Source organism: Lepus europaeus, chromosome 10, assembly GCF_033115175.1.
Source record: "Lepus europaeus isolate LE1 chromosome 10, mLepTim1.pri, whole genome shotgun sequence".
Classification (NCBI taxonomy): Eukaryota; Metazoa; Chordata; class Mammalia; order Lagomorpha; family Leporidae; genus Lepus; species Lepus europaeus.
Genome location: NC_084836.1, coordinates 7,320,246 through 7,340,450, shown reverse-complemented (window position 1 = coordinate 7,340,450; position 20,205 = coordinate 7,320,246). Strand labels below are relative to the sequence as shown.

General features: G+C 49.8%; 1 protein-coding gene across 4 annotated transcripts in view; it reads left to right on the top strand.

The window, feature by feature from the left end:
- The window catches only part of TNRC6B (trinucleotide repeat containing adaptor 6B), a 295,987-nt gene extending 276,761 nt beyond the window's left edge, over positions 1 to 19,226 (top strand). For all 4 annotated transcript variants that reach the window (XM_062202813.1, XM_062202815.1, XM_062202814.1 and 1 more), the window contains 3 exons: positions 852 to 922; positions 6,417 to 6,556; positions 7,598 to 19,226. In XM_062202813.1, coding sequence (XP_062058797.1) covers positions 852 to 922; positions 6,417 to 6,556; positions 7,598 to 7,985 — 599 coding nt within the window. In that variant the 3' untranslated portion in view covers positions 7,986 to 19,226. The remainder of the gene's footprint in view (positions 1 to 851; positions 923 to 6,416; positions 6,557 to 7,597) is intronic.
- The last annotated feature ends 979 nt before the right edge of the window (positions 19,227 to 20,205 follow it).

Here is a 20,205-nt window from a genome sequence, read left to right as displayed (position 1 = left end):
ACGACGCGGGCTGCGTGACAGTGCCCCCGTGGCCAAGGGCCAGGAGGAATGACAGAGGTCAGAGTCAGGTGCAGAGAGAGAGTTCATCAAGGCGGGAAGACGCGGGCTGCGTGACAGTACCCCCATGGCCAAGGGCCAGGAGGAGTGACAGAGGTCAGAGTCAGGTGCAGAGAGAGAGTTCATCAAGGCGGGAAGACGCGGGCTGCGTGACAGTGCCCCCGTGGCCAAGGGCCAGGAGGAGTGACAGAGGTCAGAGTCAGGTGCAGAGAGAGAGTTCATCAAGGCGGGAAGACGCGGGCTGCGTGACAGTGCCCCCGTGGCCAAGGGCCAGGAGGAGTGACAGAGGTCAGAGTCAGGTGCAGAGAGAGAGAGTTCATAAAGGCGGGAAGACGCGGGCTGCGTGACAGTGCCCCCATGGCCAAGGGCCAGGAGGAGTGACAGAGGTCAGAGTCAGGTGCAGAGAGAGAGTTCATAAAGGCGGGAAGACGCGGGCTGCGTGACAGTGCCCCCGTGGCCAAGGGCCAGGAGGAGTGACAGAGGTCAGAGTCAGGTGCAGAGAGAGAGTTCATAAAGGCGGGACGACGCGGGCTGCGTGACAGTGCCCCCATGGCCAAGGGCCAGGAGGAATGACAGAGGTCAGAGTCAGGTGCAGAGAGAGAGTTCATAAAGGCGGGAAGACGCGGGCTGCGTGACAGTGCCCCCATGGCCAAGGGCCAGGAGGAGTGACAGAGGTCAGAGTCAGGTGCAGAGAGAGAGTTCATAAAGGCGGGAAGACGCGGGCTGCGTGACAGTGCCTCCGTGGCCTTCCTGCATGTTTGGCCACCTCCTAATCGCTTTGTGGTTGCTCACAGCCTCTACCTGGAGTGACGGTGGCTCGGTCCGTCCTAGTTACTGGCTGGTTCTTCACAATCTCACTCCACAGGTAATCGCACCTTCTCGTGGTTTGCTGGATGGGACTTGATTGCAGTTAGAGGTTAGCAGACCTGAGAGATCCTGTGTGTCCTGGTCTCTGCGAGGTCCTGCTGCAGGGGGTGGGTCTCCCCTCCCCACCAAGGTCACTGCCCAGCTTCACGCCTGCCTCCCAGGCAATGGTAACACGTGTAGTTGGTGAGCAGTGAGAGTGAGGTGGCAGCACCTGTGATCTCTGTGTAGCAGAGATAACTTAAAAAAAAAGAGATAACTGACTGTCAGAATCTGAGACCAAGTGGAGAGGGAGGTGTGTTAACCACTCACCAAAACATTGCCCGTTTTTGCCTTAGTTAGCCAACAAGACCCGAGATTCAATATTAACCTTTTTTATCTTTCAAAACTAGTTAATCATCCATGTGTACAGTAGAAGGAAGTGGTCAGCCTCATGGCTTACATGCCACTGAATGCTTTTACTTTGCTGTCACCAAAACTTGCCTCTGGGTGGCTTAGGTAGCATTTGCACTGACCGCCCTCCCCTTCACCTTGGCTGCTTGAGAAATGACACATTGGTGGCAGGATTATGTAGAGCATTTGAATGAGGTTAATGAACCTGTGAAAACTGAGGCCAGCACCTTCTCTGAACTTGACAGCACACCCGTTAGGACACCCTGTTGAAGGGACTCAGTTATGCACCCCCTTTTTGACATGTGGAATGCATTGTCTCCCATTTAATTCGTACATGTATGTACGCTTTCCTGCATCAGCGTTTTTCAGAGTGTCCCCCTGAGATACCGGTAGGTCTCTGGCCTAATTCATTTGAAATATATACTTGGTTAAATAAAACAGCAGGTTTCTTCATTATGAGATTTCTTTGGCCTTTCAGTATGCTAATGTATGCATGGGGATTCTCTGTGGGGAGGTAACGTTTCCTCCTAAGTAATTGCTCAGTGAACCCTTGGGTGGATAGTGAGTAACAGGGCCCTGTTTTACAGTACAGTTGATATGTGAATTAATGGTAAAACTAGTATTCAAACAGTACGTTGCACTTTGTGTGTCTGGGTGGGTGCAGTCTGTTGGAATCTTTACTTAGTATATACCAAGTTGATCTTCTGTTAATAAAGATAATTAAAAATGAATCTTAATGAAGAATGGGATGGGAGAGGGAGTAGGAGATGGGATGGTTTGCAGATGGGAAGGGAAAAAACTGCTATAATCCAAAAGTTGTACTTTTGAAATTTGTATTTATTAAATAAAAGTTTTCTAAAAAATGAATAAATAAATACAGTACAGTTGAAGAGGGCCATTTCCTGATACAGTCAGCCTAGGAAAGGTCTGTAGGTGATGTCTGCTTCTAGTCAGCTTAACCTGGCAGTTCAGTCCCCGAGTCTGCAGTGCCTGCCGCCCGGTGCTGTAGACCCTGGGAGGCAGTGGTGACGGAGTGGTGGCTCATGAAGCCGAGTCCCTGCCACCCATGGGGAGACCTGGATGGAGTTTCCAGCCCTGGCTTCGTCCTTGCAGGCATTTGGAGGGAACATCAGCTGGTGGAAGTAACATTCTCTCTCCGACACGCACACAGACTCTCTCTTTCTCTGTGTGTGTATTAATAGTGACAGTACAGTCTCATCATCAAAGCTACATATGCCTCACTTTTTCTAAAGTTATCTTTTTGAAGATTTATTTATTTATTTTATTTTTTGAGAGGCAGAGTTAGAGATCTTCGATCCACTGGTTAACTCACCAAATGACTGCAGTGACCTATGTGGGCCAGGCCAAAGCCACAAGCCAGGAGCTTATTCTGGGTCTCCCACGTGGGTGCAGGGGCCTAAGGACTGGGCCGTCTTCCACTGCTTTCCCAGGCGCATTAGCAGGAGGCTGGATTGGAAATAGAGCAGCCAGGACTTGAACCAGCATCCATGTGGGGTGCTGGTGCTACAGGCCATGGCTTTAACTCCGCCATAGCTCCAGGCCCTCTAGAAGTTTTTACACAGTGTGAAATGATGACAATATGAGAGGCGCCCACTGTCTGGAAACAGCCTGGGAGGCTGACCAGCAGCTCCCTTGCCCTTCCCTATAGGAATGGGAAGTATGCATGTCTACATTCCTACAGCAGGTATTGGGGTGGCTGTCTCTGTACTAGAAAGGATGAATTGATTTGAAAATTCAAAACTATGTAACAGTAATCTCAACAATAGTTTAAAAGGTTATAAGAGCAGATCCTTAAATTGGGGTTAAACAAATAGTTTATTTCATTTTATTTGAAAGGCAGAGAGAAAGATCTTACTCCTCTGGTTCATTCCCCAAACACCCCAGTAGCCCAATAGCCAGGGCTGAGTGGTCTGGAACCCCATGAAGGTCTCCACACGGTTGGCAAGGACCCAGGTGCTTGGGCTGTCACCTGCTGCTTCCCAGGGTGCACACGAGCGAGAGTCTGCATCAGAAGCGAAGGAGCCAGAAGGCCGGCGTTGTGGCACAGCACTGCTGACACCCACATCCCACAGTGGAGTGCCTGGTTCAGGTCCATCTAACCTGCTCGCAGTCCGGCTCCCAGCTCGTGCACCAGGAAGGCAGCAGATGAATACTTGAGTCCCTGCCACCAATATGGGGCATCTGGCTTTGGCCTCGCCAGCCTCTGCTGTGTCTCGCTCTGTGTCTCTGTCACGCTGCCTTTCAAGTGAATAAATCTAAAGAATTATTTATTTATTTATTTATTTATTTGAAAGTCAGAGTCACACAGAGAGAAGGAGAGGCAGAGAGAGAGAGAGATCTTACATCTGCTGGTTCACTCCCCAATTGGCTACAACGGCCAGAGCTACACCGATCCGAAGCCAGGAGCTTCTTCTGGGTCTCTCACATAGGTGCAGGGGCCCAAGGACTTGGGCCATCCTCCACTGCTTTCCCAGGCCATACCAGAGAGCTGGATTAGAAGAGGAGCAGCTGGGACTCAAACCAGCACCCATATGGGATGTCAGCACTACAGGCGGCGGCTTTACCCACTATGCTACAGCACCGGGCCCTCAATTAAATAAATCTGGTTTTTTGGTTGTTTTTTTTTTTTTTTCCAATTTTTTTTTTATTTAATGAATGTATTTTTACATAGATACAACTTTAGGAATACAGGGGTTCTTTCCTCCATGCCCCCCACCCAATTAAATAAATCTAAACACACACACAGGAGTGACCCCTCAAACCAGTCACTCTGATAGGGGTGTATGTGTCCCAAGCAGTATCCTAAGTGCTGTACCAAGTGCCTAAAACCATAAGTTTTCTTTTAAAAAAAAGTTACTATTTGAAAGGCAGAGCAACAGAAAGAGGAAGAGATGGAAAGAGATTTTCTCTCTGCTGGTTCACTCCCCAAATGACTATAATAACCTGGTCTGGGCCAAGCTGAAGCCAGGAGCCAGGAGCTCATCCTGGTTTCCTTTGGAGGCCCGCGCACGAAGGCTGCTATCTGCTGCCTCCCAGGCACATGAGCAGGAAGCAGAGCATCCAGGGCTTGAATCCACTCCAGTATAGGATGTTGGCAGCATTGCAAATGCACCGGCTTTACCCACTGTACCACAGTGGGGGTCCCTATAACTTTACGTCCTAGGTCATCCAAAATTTGTTCAGAGGATGTGTGTCTTGAAAAACCACTTGTGGCCAGCGCCGCAGCTTAATAGGCTAATCCTCCGCCTGCGGCGCCAGCACCCTGGGTTCTAGTCCCAGTTGGGGCACCGGATTCTGTCCCAGTTGCTCCTCTTCCAGTCCAGCTCTCTGCTGTGGCCCGGGAAGGCAGTGGAGGATGGCCCAAGTGCTTGGGCCCTGCACCCCATGGGAGACCAGGAGAAGCACCTGGCTCCTGGCTTCGGATCAGCGTGGTGCGCCGGCTGCAGCGCGCCCACTGCAGCGACCATTGGAGGGTGAACCAACGGCAAAAAAGAAGACCTTTCTCTCTGTCTCTCTCTCTCACTGTCCACTCTGCCTGTGGGGGAAAAAAAAAAGCCACTTGTAGGGGCCAGGGCTGTGGCATAGTAGTAGGTTGATCCTCTGCCTGCAGCGCTGGCACCCCTTATGGGTACCAGTTCAAGTCCCAGCTGCTTCACTTTTGATCCAGCTCTCTGCTACAGCCTGGGAAAGTAGTAGAAGATGACCAAAGCACTTGGGCTCCTGCACCCACATGGGAGACCTGGAGGAGAGGAAGCTCCTGGCTTCGGATCTGCTCAGCTCCAGCCATTGCAGCCATTTGGGGAGTGAACCAGCGGGTGGAGGACCTTTCTCTCTGTCTCTCTCACTGTCTGCAACTCTACTTCTCAAACAAATAAAATCTTTAAAAAAAAAGAAAAACGAAAAGCGACTTGTGGCATATACTGACTGACATGCTTACGTAGTGCACTGGCACTTTTAACCAGGGCTGAGTGCAGCTTCTGGTCTGTAATGAGCGCCAGTGACACCGCTGGGTTTTAGCTGTGGTGTTTCCACCGCTGCCCACCACCGGTATCATGGCATTTTAAGGCAATTCCAACGATAATCTATTTATTTCCAAAGAAATTAACTAAAATGTTGGGCTCAGTGGCTCTGACAAACCCTTTAAGATATTGATACAAGGCCGGCACCGTGGCTTAACAGGCTAATCCTCCGCCTTGCAGCGCCGGCACACTGGGTTCTAGTCCCGGTTGGGGCGCCGGATTCTATCCCGGTTGCCCCTCTTCCAGGCCAGCTCTCTGCTATGGCCTGGGAGTGCAGTAGAGGATGGTCCAAGTGCTTGGGCCCTGCACCCCATGGGAGACCAGGAGAAGCACCTGGCTCCTGGCTTCGGATCAGCACGATGCGCCGGCCGCAGTGGCCATTGGAGGGTGAACCAATGGCAAAAGGAAGACCTTTCTCTCTCTCTCTCTCTCTCTATCCACTCTGCCAAATAAAATATTAAAAGAAAAAAGATATTGATACAAAAAAAAGCAGAATGAATAGGTTTATTCACCCAACCCTTAGGGAATTGTCTCCCATCACTGAACAGTGAGTTGGTGGAAGTGTTGCCGACTAGCCTGAGGGCAGCAGGAGAGATAGGGAAAGAGCTGTAAATCCTATCACCTTTCCTGGTCGGGAGCAGTGCGACAGTGTTGGGACAGTCTGAACTCAGTCAGCTGTCAGCACTCTAAGTAATCAGATGTTTGTCAGTGCTTCTCTGTCACATTCTCTTTAGTCCTTTGTGAGACTTAACTGCAAAGTTAAGGTGCTGAGAACTTTGTATGTTAAAAATCTTGTTTGGACACCATTTTATCTTCCTTTTTAGGTCCTACAAAGTAATGCAGTCTTACTTGCTTACCTCTTCTAAACAACAGACCACGAGTTGAACCATATATGATTTTGTTTTGAATTGTATTTGTACATCTATACAACTTCTTTTTTTTTTTTTTTTTTTTTTTACACAAAAACATAGTGTGTCTCAGCTCGGTGATTTGAATATGTTAAAAATGTGCCTTTTCCACTCCACCTCCAGCTGGGGTCTCATGCATGTCATTGCTTCTCAGATTGACGGGTCAACCTTGAGAACGATTTGCATGCAGCACGGCCCACTGCTGACATTCCATCTGAATCTGACCCAGGGCACTGCCCTGATCCGATACAGCACCAAACAGGAGGCGGCCAAGGCCCAGACGGCACTGCACATGTGAGTATCCTGCCCCACCCCCAGCCAGCCAGACACAGGGAGGCACCGTGAGCATTCTGGCGCCTGCATGGCGCAGGGTCTCGGGCAGGCACGAGCACGCATCGTCTGCGGCTCTGAATGCCGGGCTGGCGGGTCTTTCTGTTCTGCCTCAATGTGTGGACACTGTCAGTGGTTACCGTGGGCTCACAATCAGAATTCCACGTTGTAAGTAATGAGTGACGTACTGAGTAAATGTTAAGTACTGAAAGACAAAGCTGCTATGTTTGAAAATGAATCGTGGCAAATTTTGTCATTTTTCATAATAGAATCTCAGCTTATAGGTAATGGTGAATTATTATGGTCTTGGGTAGGTAGCAGAGTTTTCGCTAAAAATAGGTGAGACTGGGCCAGACTTTGGCCACTGTCAAATTGGTGTGCAGGAAAAAGCCGACTCCCTTGGGCTGCAGATGTGGGACAGAAAGCTACACAGGGAACAGGCGAGTGGGGGTGAATCCAGGCAGCACCTCAGCACTGGAGCTTGATGCTTTGGGTGTAGTGTTTCGTCTCACTTGGGGAAAAAGAGATGATGCTTTTTGGGGGGACTTGATGTAGAACAATTTCAGGTTCACAGCAGAATTTCCCACATACTCCTCTGCCCCTGCCCTCTCTCCGCCTCTAGGCGGCACAGCTGCCACAAATGGCACGCACATCGCCAGGGCTGTGCTGGCAGAGGCCACGTTCCGCAGGTTTGAGCTCACTGTGCAGAACACAGATTGTCCTGCAGTTCCCTCCTGCCCACCTGTCTGTCCTTCCCCGCTCCCTCCCCACGAACATCTTTCTCCAGAGCTAAGCCGTCTGGAATATATAAGTCTCTGCAGTGGACTTGCCTGGACTGATGCCCTGGTGCTTTGAATCAGTGGACAGGCAGGTTCCCAGCCGCAGAGCCCGGAGTGGGGCCTGCGCCGCCCTCTGGCAGGTCAGAGGACCACATCGTGAAACACAGGGGTGGAAAAGTCCTGTGTGCACATCAGACCCATCACGCGCCTTCCTTCCCTTTCCCAGGTGTGTGTTGGGAAACACTACCATCCTGGCTGAGTTTGCCACCGATGATGAAGTTAGCCGCTTTCTGGCACAAGCTCAGCCCCCTACACCTGCAGCAACCCCGAGCGCACCTGCCGCGGGGTGGCAGTCGCTGGAGACCGGCCAGAACCAGTCAGATCCCGTCGGACCTGCTCTGAATCTTTTCGGTGGGTCCACTGGGCTGGGGCAGTGGAGCAGCAGTGCTGGTGGCAGCAGCGGGGCCGATCTTGCTGGCGCTTCGTTGTGGGGGCCCCCCAACTATTCTTCTAGCTTGTGGGGAGTCCCGACTGTGGAAGATCCCCATAGGATGGGCAGCCCTGCTCCTTTACTACCTGGTGACCTTCTGGGAGGAGGGTCGGATTCAATCTGAACTTAGAACTTTCAACTCTGACCTCGTGACCTTTTTTGGAACAGCAGCAGCACTAACTTGACCTTTTCGTTTTTTTTTTCAACTTGCAATAAATACATTTTTAAAAGGAAAAAAGAAAACGGAGAGAGAAAAAAAAAAGGTGGGTCATTGACAGACTGTCTGAGCACATAGTTGCCTCCCTTCTAACTTCAGTTTTTCGTTTGGAAAATGAATCCAAAAAGAGAACATATCACTCTTGAAATACTTGAATCATGAACGCCAACCTAGAAAGACAATGTGAAGCAAGTACACATACCATTTAAATTTAAACACAAAAAAATTAAAAAAATTAGTTTCTAGTTTTTCACTTTTTTCATGTTATATGGAAGTTGTTGCTAAGAAACATATATACTGAAAAAAATAGCTTTTTAACTTTGTTTGCACTGGGTGTGTTTCCGTCCTTAGGTCTACCATGTTTGGGAGGGAGGGAAATTCAAAAGAATTGTTGGGGGTGGGGGGAGGGAAGACTTGACGGAGCCTCACTTTAAAAACAAAAAAAACACAAAAAACCTAAAAAAAAAAAAAAAAAGGAAAACATTTGTGATTGGCTGGTTGATAAATACCAGTGTGTTCTGGCACATGTAACTGCCCAGGCATGCTCGTTCCGGTATGCGTGTGCGCGTGTGTTCATGTGCATTGGCGTGCATCCTTTCTGTCTCCGTGTGTGTGCCTGTGTCCCGCCCTCCTCCCCTGCCCCGCCCCGATTCCTCAGAAAGCTGCAGTGCTGACCGTCTGCGGGCTGGCTGGCCGGCCATCTGCTTTTTATTTTCTTTTCTCTTGAAACTGAGAACACACAAAGCACTGGGAGCCACTGCGACTGGAGCCACTCCATGGGGCTGCATTAAAATGAACAGAGCGCTTTTTAATAACTAAAGCGGAGAGCTCCCTCCCAGTGCAGACTAGCCCGACTGTGAGCTGTCTCTGGCTTTTCTTTTGACCCAGCAGTAGAGCGGAGCACTGCCAAGTCCATGAACCTAGGAGAGCAGGGGGTGCCTCTTTCTGTTGTGCCACCGAGTGGCCACCAGGCACACCTGAATACCTGTGACGTTGCACGCAGGCCATCGTGTTAGTCTGAACGGGAACAGAAGAGAAGAGCGTCTTTAATTATGTGATGTCCCCACAGGAGGGAAAACTGTGTTCCCTCTTGGATATGTGGTCAGGTATCAGAAATCCATCCAAAAAATCAGGTAAATGCTGAGTTAAATGGTTGCGTTGGTTCTCTCTTCATTCGATGGAAGCAGAAAACACTAAGTTGTGGACAGCCTACTGAAAGCTCCCGCAGCAACTCCCTCTGCTCTGGCTGGGCGGTGCCGGGCAGTGGCGTGGTACAGGCCATTGCTGACAGAGATGTTTACCTAACGAATGTCCTTAAGCCAGTGTGTACTCCATGCGTTTCCTCTTGTCTCTCTGTGTATTTCCTGTGTATGTGGTTTTGCTTAGGCAGGTATAACTTAGCAGAGACTTTTAAGTATTGCACCTTTTTTTTTGTTTTGTTTTGTTTTGTCCTCTTTTTTTCCCCTACTTTGTACTGTTGCTTTTTTTTTTTTTTTTTTTTTTTTTGGGTATTTAAAGGTTTTGCTTTTGTTTTTGTTTTTTAAGCATCAATGTAGTAGTACTCTGGGCCGAACAGGGGGCATTTAATCCACAGTTACCACCAACATGTATGTACTCATGTGGGAATCCACATGTATCAGACTGCTCATGGTGAAGAGAGTGACGGCAGACCTGAAGGGGCCCCCCTTGAGACAAAGCCGATGGCTGGGGGGTGGGGGGCGCGTGCCGGCGACCTGTGTGCGCTCACGCGGACGGCCGGGTCTGCATTCCCCTCTCTGACATCAAGTGCCCACATTCTGTACCAGCAAACACCTGCCCATTCCAGCCCTTGGTGGGAGCAGACCCCCGTCCTCCGTACCCTGCTGCTAGTGAGGATGAGGGAGTTCTCCTTAGCATGTTCAGTGAAGGACACAACAATGCCTAATGTGTTTTCGCTTCCGTCTCTGTATAAGTGGATGGGTGGGTGCATATAGGAACAGGCAAAAAGGCATTATTTGCATGTTAGTGACTTTGCGAGACAAAGAATGGGAAAGTCTGTAGTCCTTGGTTTACTTAACCTGTTGACTATAGACCTAGCCTCACAAGAGATTGACAGGCATAGTTCAGGTGAGCATGTCCATCCAAGTCTGTGTGAGCCTCTTGTGGGTCAGGGGTCAGGCTCGAGTCTGCAGCGTTGGTTTGGTCCCACGGATGCCTTGTTGAACGCTGAGTGTGCCCTCCTCCTGCTCACCGGTTTTTGTCACCACCACGCCTCTTCCACCTCTGCCTCACACTGAAAGTCTCCTTCCGGCCGCACTGGCTGCTCTCCGTGCGTGGTGGCCTCGGGTGAAGTACGGCTTCTGTTCAGACATCTGCAGAAGGCTGCATCTTAGTGTCCCTGGGCCAGGAGCACGCCCTGAGGCTCCCTGGAGCCTGAGGTGACTTCCACTGATGCTCTTGGTTCACTGCTGTGTCCTGCCCCCCCCCCCCTGCCTGTTGGTCCCTTGACCTGCACTATGGGTTAGTTGAGTTCCTTACGATACTACGGTGAATGCCGGGTGCTAGAGCCCCTCTGTTTACAAGACATAATGAGGGATTTGAAATATGTAAAAATAAACACGAGAAGCTAAAATGTTCTTCCATCATAAGCTTAAAGGGAAAAAAACTAAAAACTTAAAAAAAAGACCAAAAAGTGCGTATATATATACATATAAATATATATTTTAGATGAAGACTAACTCTGGGAGCATTTAACAGTGTTTTTTTGTTTTTGTTTTTAACATTTATTTTCCTGCTTTAAAATTTGCAAGCATTCTCAGGAATTCTAGGGTAGGAAGCCAGTTTTTTGAAGATGGTTTATTTAACCATATCTTATCCTAGATAGATGGCTGTTTCTTTCCTGTTAATAAACTTTTACAAGTTCCTGAAACTTCAGAAAGTTTAAAAAATTTTTACTTAAAAAAATGTAAAAAGAAAAGTCTCCAAATGTTATTGTCATACTGGGGAATCACACATTTTAAAACACATAGAAAGAAATATTTTTTAAAAATTATCAATTTAGCAGCAACAGGTTAAATTCATTATCTTAAAAAACACGGGAGAAGGATTACACTTCCTAAGAGCTGCCTCTTGGACTCACTTGCAATTGTGTGCGACTTAGCGGGAGAGTGTTTGGTGCCATAAATGGAAATGCTGTCACCATGCTCCTTCCCATTGAAGACTGAGCTAAGAACTCCCCAAGTGATTCTTATTTTTCTAAAGAGGCCCTTCTCCCTCTCCCACCGCCCAACCCCAGCAACAAAAGAAAGAAACAACAGCTTAAAAAATCTGTAAAAATAGTACAGTTGGATTGCTGAGAATATGTAAAGAGTTAGGAAATGATAGGTTAATAATTTTTGGAACAAATTTTAAATATAGGCATTACTAGAGGAAAATGATCTATGGACTGTTCCATTAATGAAGAATGTCTGTCACCTCCACCTGTTACTGGGGGAGGAGAACATACGGAAGAATCTAATAAGGAACAAGTGGTTCTGCTTTCTTAGCTCCCAGCTACTGTGTGTGCGTTGTGATCGCTGTCCTGAGGATCTGCTGCTGAATTCTCCCCATCCCTCAGCCAGAGATGAGGAGTTCTCCTTTCAGTTTTTGGCAACATACTCTCTATCCCCCCTCCCTGGGGCCAGGGGTCAGAATTCCGGAACATGACCACAGCTTCTTTGAAACATTAAGCTTCCCAGTGGGAAAGAAACTCCAGCTCGACAGGTAAGGGAGCGGGTGGGACTGCTGCCTGCAGTTTCTCTAAAGCCGCTTTAGTGCCTTCGTACATACACCCAGACATCCTGCACAGGGGACACGTGTATGTGCCCTTGGTCCAGCCGCTCTGCACACGCTAAGGCGCTTGTCCGTAAAGGAAGGTGGAGTGGTTCTGGACAGGCCCCCAGAGGCAGTGGGCTAACCTTAAAAGAAACAGAAATCAAGAAAGTTCAGAATGGTTTTGTGTCTGGACAACGCAGGATGCCACGTCCCTTCCTGGCGTCGTGTGCCCTGCGTACTGTGCGTCGGCTTCCCCAGCATGTCGTGGAGCGGCCACGGTGACTGGAAAGGCACTCTCTGTGGGGCCAGCAGGAAGGGGCTCCTGGATTTCTGCTCTTTGCATCCTTGGGCTCCTCACTCTGTCCTTGCCCTCCCCCCCCCCCCCCCCGCCTTGTCAGCTTGCTGGAAGTTTTGCTTTGTTGGTTGGCAATGACCTAAGAACAGGATATGGTAAGGGTGTCGTGAAAGAGAGAAACTCCTTCCTTTCTGTGGAAGGAGCCTTGTCTGCCGAGAGGTCAGGTGGCTCCAGGGTACTGAAACCCAGTGGGAGGGGTTTTCTGTCCCACCTGGTTCTGGCACAGGTGGAGGGGCTTTGCTGGTCACCCTCATTGCATAGGTGGATTTTATGTCAACATTTTGATCATGTAAGTTTGAGCTTTACAGTTTCGACTTGTTAAACACTTGATTTCTAGTGGCAGGAAGTGTGTGCATCTCTTAAACATCACATTCTGTCCCCCTGATGAGTAAGCCAAAAGTCAGGACGCGCTCTCAGGTGAGGTGGTGTCTGCCACCAGACGGGACCTCTGCTCTGAGGTACATCCAGTGCCATGAACTCACGTAGGTGTTCAGAAACAAGACACTGTGAAGAAATGGAGGGCCTTGTGACATCCCTGGCCCCCTCGGTCCCTAACCCCTGTAGCTCATTTGCAACATTTACGGGAGTTGATTCAGCAAATTCTTTCGTTCATCGCTGTCCCTACAGCAAGTAGCTCAGCTTCACTGACACAGCAGCTTGGTTTTCTGTTCTGTGACCCCTGTTGTGAGCCTTTTCCAACCTCTTCTGACGTGACTGTAGCACTTGTCAGCAGTCGGTTCTTCCATGCTCCTGTGGGCTGAGTGTGGCCTGTAAGGCATGCACGGGGACAAAAAAGCAAGAGCAGAGATTCCGCCTCAGCTATGGAAACGCCTTTATTAATCTGTGACAAACTAGAAGCTGGTAGGCTATTAACTTGTTGCAAATACTCAATCTCACCGCCTTTGCTGGAGAGGGTGATTGGGTTATAGCCAGATTCCATTTTGACCTCAGATGCTGTGTACTTTTTAATTGTATATGTATATATTCTGCCACTTTGACTTTTCTCTTAACCAGAAGCAAAATGTCCATGTGCAGACCAAGGCTGTTTCTCTGCCGAGTTCAGCGGGTGTTTTCAGCGAACCCTGGCTGTAACGGGCATCTCTAAGATTAGGGAACAACTGAGTGTTTCTGTCAAAAAGGTTGCGTTCTTCCTCATCCTCAGAGTGAACATTCAACATGTACAGCTTTGCAGGTTACTCATTTGCATTTCAGTTTCTTCTGTTTTGTAAGTATCTATAATGTCTTCAGCTAGGAGCAAAGATACATTTTTAGCTGGTTACAAAAAAAAAAAATCAGACTTTCTCCTACAGTGTTTTTTGCCAAGTTTTTTCACATTTCATGTCTATGCATTAACTATACTTGGTGTTACTGCAAAAACAAATTGTTGTTCTTTGTGTTTTTCTTCCTGTGGGCATACAACTAGGGCCACATGTGATAGTACAGATGAAGCTCTTCTGGCCTGTGTGTGTACAGTAATTTGTCAATCTAAAGACCTCAGCAGTCATTCAGAAATAGGGTGTCCCGGTCTCTGCTGCACACCACGCCACACCGCCGTGCACCCTTTTGCTTCCTGTCTGCACAGACGGCGTCTGTCCCCACAGCCCAAGAACAGACAAACAGAGTGCTGGCAAGGACGCCGTCACTCTGTACGCAAATGTAGAATATTATCTGCATTTCCAGCATTTGCACACGACCCATGAGGCAGCCTGGGCTATGGCTAGTGCCAAAGGTGGACTCTCAGAGGCAGGCCCCCTTTTGTCAATGGTAGTGGTTTTCCCTTGACCTTAAATTTGACCAAGGGGGGCTGCTATCACTTTCCTCAGATCTGAAATCAATCTGTGAGCGTAGTAAAAGCTTCATAATCATTGGGCATCAACCCTCCCTAACCTGCCCATAACACTGCCCCACTCCCGTACCCCAGGCTGCCAGGGAGAGACCGTGACCATCTCCAGGATGGCAAAGGCAGGCATTGGTCAGGAGCCGGGAGCTGCCCCTGCGTCCTCACTGTCCCCACATCCGGATGCAGTCGCTCAGACGGGACCGCGGGCCCTGCCAGCGCCTGCCTCACAGAAGTTATAGTTCCCTTTCCACTTCACCGGACACCTGGATTTATTTGTACCAAGAAACTGCTCCCCAGGAAACATGGTACGATCCTGACTGAGGGGTTTCTGAAAAGCTCAGTCATCGGTTCTTCAATGTGACAGACGCTTGTTTTAAATAAACAAGAAGTAGTATCTCCCTAAAGCACTTTGTGCCTCAACTTGACTTCCAAGCTGTAAGAATGCCCAGTTGCAACGGACCCATTTCTAGCCCAAACCGGAAAGCCGGAGTTGCTCCTCAGTGAGTGGCAGCGGAAGCTCAGGCCCCGCCGAGGCAGCCTCGGGAGTGCACACGCTTTCCTCTCCTGACCGCCGGGCCCTGCTGCTGGGCCTGGCCTTGCTCCTCCTCCTGGGGCTGCTGAGGGGGGTGCGGGGAGGAGGGGCGTCTGCCCTAAGGAAGAGGGGCCACTGATGCAGAACTGAGACCTGTGGAGCCCTTCAAGGAGTGACCTGCCTTGGAAGGGTAGTAGCGCAGTTTCTTACCACGTGATACGTTTAAGCATATTTCTTGCCAGAAGCGTTGAGATGAGATGGAAATGCTGTGTTAAGAACACCACCCCCTCCCCTTCTGTAATTTCGCCATGGAGTTAAGTGTAGTACTTCTGAATGTGCCTTGTTGAGTCCAGAGAGCATCTTGTAGGAAGAGGCTGATGAGATTAAAAAACGCAGCTTAGTCTGGCGGGAGTGGGGTGGGGGTGGGGCAGCTGTTGCATTTTCATGAGCATCACTGTCGCACAGTGCAGACTTGGGTGGAAGGGGGTCCTGGGACGTGGCAGAGGAGAGAGAGACCCAGGTCCCCTCAGAGAGCGTGGGATGGACTTGGACACTGCATACCTCGTTTCCTCCTGTGCTCGTGTGTGTGCGTGGCTGTCCGTAAGCACCGGAGAAGGGAAGGTGGCGTACCTGTGACAAATCCAGGCGTGGGGAGAAGGCGCTCTTAGCATCTGCAGTGCAGAGCAGGCGGCTCTGTGTGCCCTCTGAGCCGGTGTCCCGGGAAGGCCGGGCCTTCCACGTCGCTGTCTGTGCACACGGGAGAGAAGGATTCTAGTTAGCTTAGCCGTCTGCGCTGTCCCTTCCTTGTTTTATGTCCGTTCTCAACAGTTCCTCCTCTTCTCCCACTCCTGTGTTCTAAGGAAATTTCCAGCGAATGCAAAGGGCCATTTCTGTAACTCCTCAGAGCACCCCAAAGAGGAAAACCTCCCTCCCACTTCATTCTGGAAGGTGAAGGGAGGGAAGCTGCCTGCCGCTGGCTGTGCCTCACTCAGTCCCCTCTAATGGCCTTGAAATGTACTATTATGCAAATGTGAATTTTGATACTGAATTTAAGAGGTTCTTGGATTTTCTTTTTTCAAAAAAAAAAGGGGGGGGGTCCCACATGTGGTCATCATCGCTTCTTTATTTTGTAAGGTGAATTGTGACTATGCATCCTGTGAGGGGAGGAGCGGGTGGAGAGGGGAAGGAAGTGGCTTTGCACCCCTGTTCTCCAGTTTCTGTGTCCATGGTGTCCCCACGTCCTGGAGGGGAAGGGGGGTAGAAGAGGGTGAAGGGAGGTAGAGAGAGGCCTCTGAGTCCCCCTCTGTGGCTGGCGTAGCGCATTCCCGGGGCCTGCAGTCCCTGTCCGCCAGGACAGTACAGGGCTCTTGGTCCCAGCCACGCAGTGTTAGCCCAGTGTGCAGTGGGACCCCCAAAGGCTCCAGTGTTCTCTGGGAAAAGTTCTCATCCTTTGCTGACTCCAGACCCTTTCAAGCTCAGGAAACCGTGCCGCACCCGTGCTGACCTCCAGGTTCATCCTTACAGCAACTTTGGAAATCCCCTTCTCTCCTTTTTCATCTTTGCTTTCTTTTTTTTAAGTCGTTTTAAAGTGAACTCACGCTTAATTACTAGGAAACTGTCCTGCTCTGTAGGGGAGAGGGCTGTTGCCCAACAGGCAAGCGAGGGTTCTCTTCCCCCACCGAGACCCCGCCGCTGATGGGCTGGCCTTCTTGTTGGTCTTGCCTGTGGTGAATCAGGACACCGGCCTCGCTCTGGCCTCGGCATTTTTGGCAACACAAGAGTGTCCTAAGAGATCTGCGTTCAGTGTTCTCCACACAGCCATTTCCGTTGTTGACGTTCACAGTACTGTAACGAGTGACAGACTTGACACAGCCTCCTCATGCCGTGCAGGGCTGCACGGGCATGATCTTATCAGGGTTCCAATCTGTTAGATTGCCTTTAAACAAAACAACAAAACATACACAAAAAAATCCTGACGTTTCAACTGTCTAACACAAAACAATACCTCGAGGTCCCCCCCCACCGCAAACCCCCGACTCCTCGCTCCTTCCTGACACTAGTGAGTTACCCTTTTTAAAAGACGAACGTGTGTAAATAGCAGGATAACTTTAAAAGCATTTTCTTTGCTGTGAAAGTAACCCTAAAATATGATTTTCTCAATTTTGTTTTAAGCCATCGGAAGTTTCAGATCTCACTCACTCATGTTTAAGAAGCAGCAGCAGAGCAGGTCAGCGGAGTGGGTTTGCGTTTGTGGCGGGGGGCTGACAGCAGACCAGGATCTAAACCCTGTCCTAAACAGGTGCCATCCAGTCCCAGGGTGGGGAACGTCTGACTCTCTCTCTCCCAGCAAGCCCTTCCCCTCCAGGGAATCCAGACCTTGTGCTCTCGCCATCTCTTGGTTCAGACACGGGACGCGCGCACACACCCCTTTCATAACACTCATCCTGTAGTTTGCAGAGGGATTGAGTCCCTGGCATTTCAGTCTGCGCAGTAGGCTTCACGGCCTTGTCACTCTGTGTCGCTCTGGAAATGTGCTGAGTCTCCCCTGAGAGCTGCTGCATCCTAGACCTTCCTCTCGCACGAAGCCGAGGGAAACACGGTTAGCAAATGCCAGCCACTGCTCGCCTGGATTTGGGCGCCCACAAAGCAGGGCAGCAATGGGTCATCGGCATCGCTCTTTCTTCACAAACCGTCCCCCCCTTCCCTGTCTTTTAAGACAGACACTCTAGCATCAAGAAGCCCCTTTCGTTTGATCTCCGGACCTTGTATAGCGACGACTTCCTTTGAGGGAGGGAGCTTGATTGTAAGTGCACGCGTATTATCCACCCGCCTTCTGACCGGGCCCCTTGGCCTGGGTTTTACTTCTGTTGTTCGTCCGGAGACCCTTTTTCTATCACGTCCTTCGTCTGTTCCCTCATCTCCCTCTGACGCTCCCAAAGGGCTCTGCTGATCTCTGCACTTCTTTCCTGGGACACCCCCACTACCACCCTTTGCACACACCAGTGACCAAAGTGTACACAGTGATCTCACAGAAGACATCAAAAATGGTGCATGCACCGCAAATGTGCTCACAGAGACACGTGCACAAGACTCTGCACCCTTGGCCTTAATCTCAGAGTGACTTAAGGTGCAGGAACATTTTTAACAGGTTTTAAAAAAATAAAAATAAATAAAAAGCAACCCTTTTGGAAGGGGAAAAAAAAAAAGAAAGCAGATGCAACAGCTCAGCTGTGCCCGCTCCTGGCTCCCCACTGCCCGCTCACCACTTCCGTGCCCGCCCCACCCCATCCTTGCTTTGCGTAACCAAAAAAAGAAAAAAAGAAAAAAAAAAAAAACCAGACAACAAAAGCGACCTGAGGAAAGGTTTCTGGACTATTTTATCCTCCTCCATTTAGATGGAGAAATAAATGCTGCTTCGAGTTCCATAATCCTAGGGGGCTATGTTTACATAGTAAAACAAATACATCCTACCAAATCAGGAAACAGTGAATATGGGAGTCACTTCAGTGAGAGGTCCCTGCTGGTGACCCAGAGACGGAGCCGACCTGGGCGGGGGGACAGAGGAGGAGAGGTGGGGAAGCCCTTCCAGTGGCCGGTGACAGTGCCCGTGCTCCTCTCCTCCCTTCACGTCTCTCTTGCCCCCTTTAACAAGAAGGTGCAGAGAAGGGCATCACACAGGCTGGATTCTCAAAGGCAGCTTTTCCAACTTTGCACACCAACAGGTCACAGGAAGGCACAGCAAAAACCCTCTCATCTGAGACACTGTCAGCAGAAACAAAACCTGTAAAAATGACTACATAGCTGCACATATTGACGCGCTCTGCGAGTTACCTATAAGTGTTGTGTTTTTCTTATACTTGAAATAGCTTTTACAATATAATTTTGGTGGCTTTCTTTCCTCTCTTGTGACGGGCAATTGAAACGGCGGATGATGGGAATTGAGTACGCTGGGTGGGGGAGCAGGGAGGATGGACATGGCATTGTCTCTCTCTCTCTCTCTCTCTCTCTCTTAACATAGAGGTTTAATCAAACTCGCATGTGTTGAAGCGGCTCCTCATATTAACCGGTTTTACATGGACACAGAAACTAGGCACTTTACAGGTGCACTTGCACGGCAGGCTGGGCCCCCTTTTCTATATTTTATTTTACTTTTTTAGTATAGTGGTACTTAAAATCACTGGTTCACTTAAAAAACAAACAATAAAATGTTAAACTCTACTAATGTACAAATAAGCTGAAAAGTTGCATTTTATGTGTATTTTTTGCCATAGCAGGTACTGTATTTCTCATGCTGGATTTCAAAAAAAAAAAATCAAAAACAAAAAAAACTAAAGGGTGGTGTTTTATTGGATTGTGACAGGTTGAGTAATAAGGAATTAAGTCGTCGTCATTTCATTAAAGCTGAGAGATGATGTAATGCATATATAAGAGTTTTCTGAAGGGTTTTTTTGGGCTTTTAAACAGCTTATTTTTGTTTTTGTTTAGTTTTTTATTTTATTTTATTTTGGAAAGATATGATTGTATTATGTGCAACTCAGTTGCTTACATTATAACTACAAAATATTTTTGGGTTCCTGGAAAAAAAAAAAAGAAAAAAGACTAATAAATGTGTTTGGCTGCTAAGCATCTGCTGGCGTGGTTTCCTGTTTGAGCTGCTTGTCCGCTGGCTGTTTGTATTTTTCCCCACTCTTCCCTGACTCCCTGCTCCACACATTCACGCACTCAGCAGCCCAGCTTTGGATCGGGGCCTCAGCATCGTCCTGTTGCAGGAGTCGTGGGTCCCCATGCGGGGGCTCGCTGCCTGCCCCCGGGCCACCACCCAGGGGTCCTCCCTCTGCCTGGGGCTGTTGTCTCCTGCAGTCCTGCCTGGCGAGCAGAGGGCGCATAGGGCAGAAGGGAGAGGAGAGAAGATGCACGCCTAGGTTTCCCTGCATCCCGCCGCTGCCGTGGGAACCAGCCCCAGGAGCCCAGTGTTGTCTGGGGAGGCCACGCCGAGCACCCCTCGACCCTGCCCTTGGTGCCACAGCGTCACGGCGGAGGTTGCAGCCGGGACCGTGGGCCAGGGTTTCCCCGGACCCACAGTTTCTTGTTTGGTGCTAGCTGCTGAAACAGAGACTTGCTGGGAATTTGGCCATGAAACGTCTCGGACGGCAGAGGCGAGGAATGGGGAGAACTAGGCTCTGAGAGTCGTTTCGTTAATGGAGAAGAGGGAACGCTGATCGGGCTTCCCCCGAGCCCACAGCTGACCGTGCATACGCACTCCACTCACGGCACAGGCGAACCTGTACCAGGAACCCTGCCCGGTGGAGAAGTCGCCGTGCCAGGCCCCTCTGAGGAAGACGGTTGTGCAGGTGGGGGCCGCGGCCCACCCACCTCTTCCCAGCGGCAGAGCAGTGAACTTGACTGTGGCTGAGAAGACCGGGGCGGACATGGAGAAACCCCAGGGGGCCCGCCTGTCGCTGTCGCCTCGCCGTGCCCTCAGTGCTGCAGACACGGGGCCTTCATTCCCAAGGGCTGGGTTTCAGATCGGGGATGCTTTCTGATTGCGTAGACGGGATGGCATTGGATAAAGTAAGGCCAGTTTCAAGGCTTCAGCATCTGACTCCGC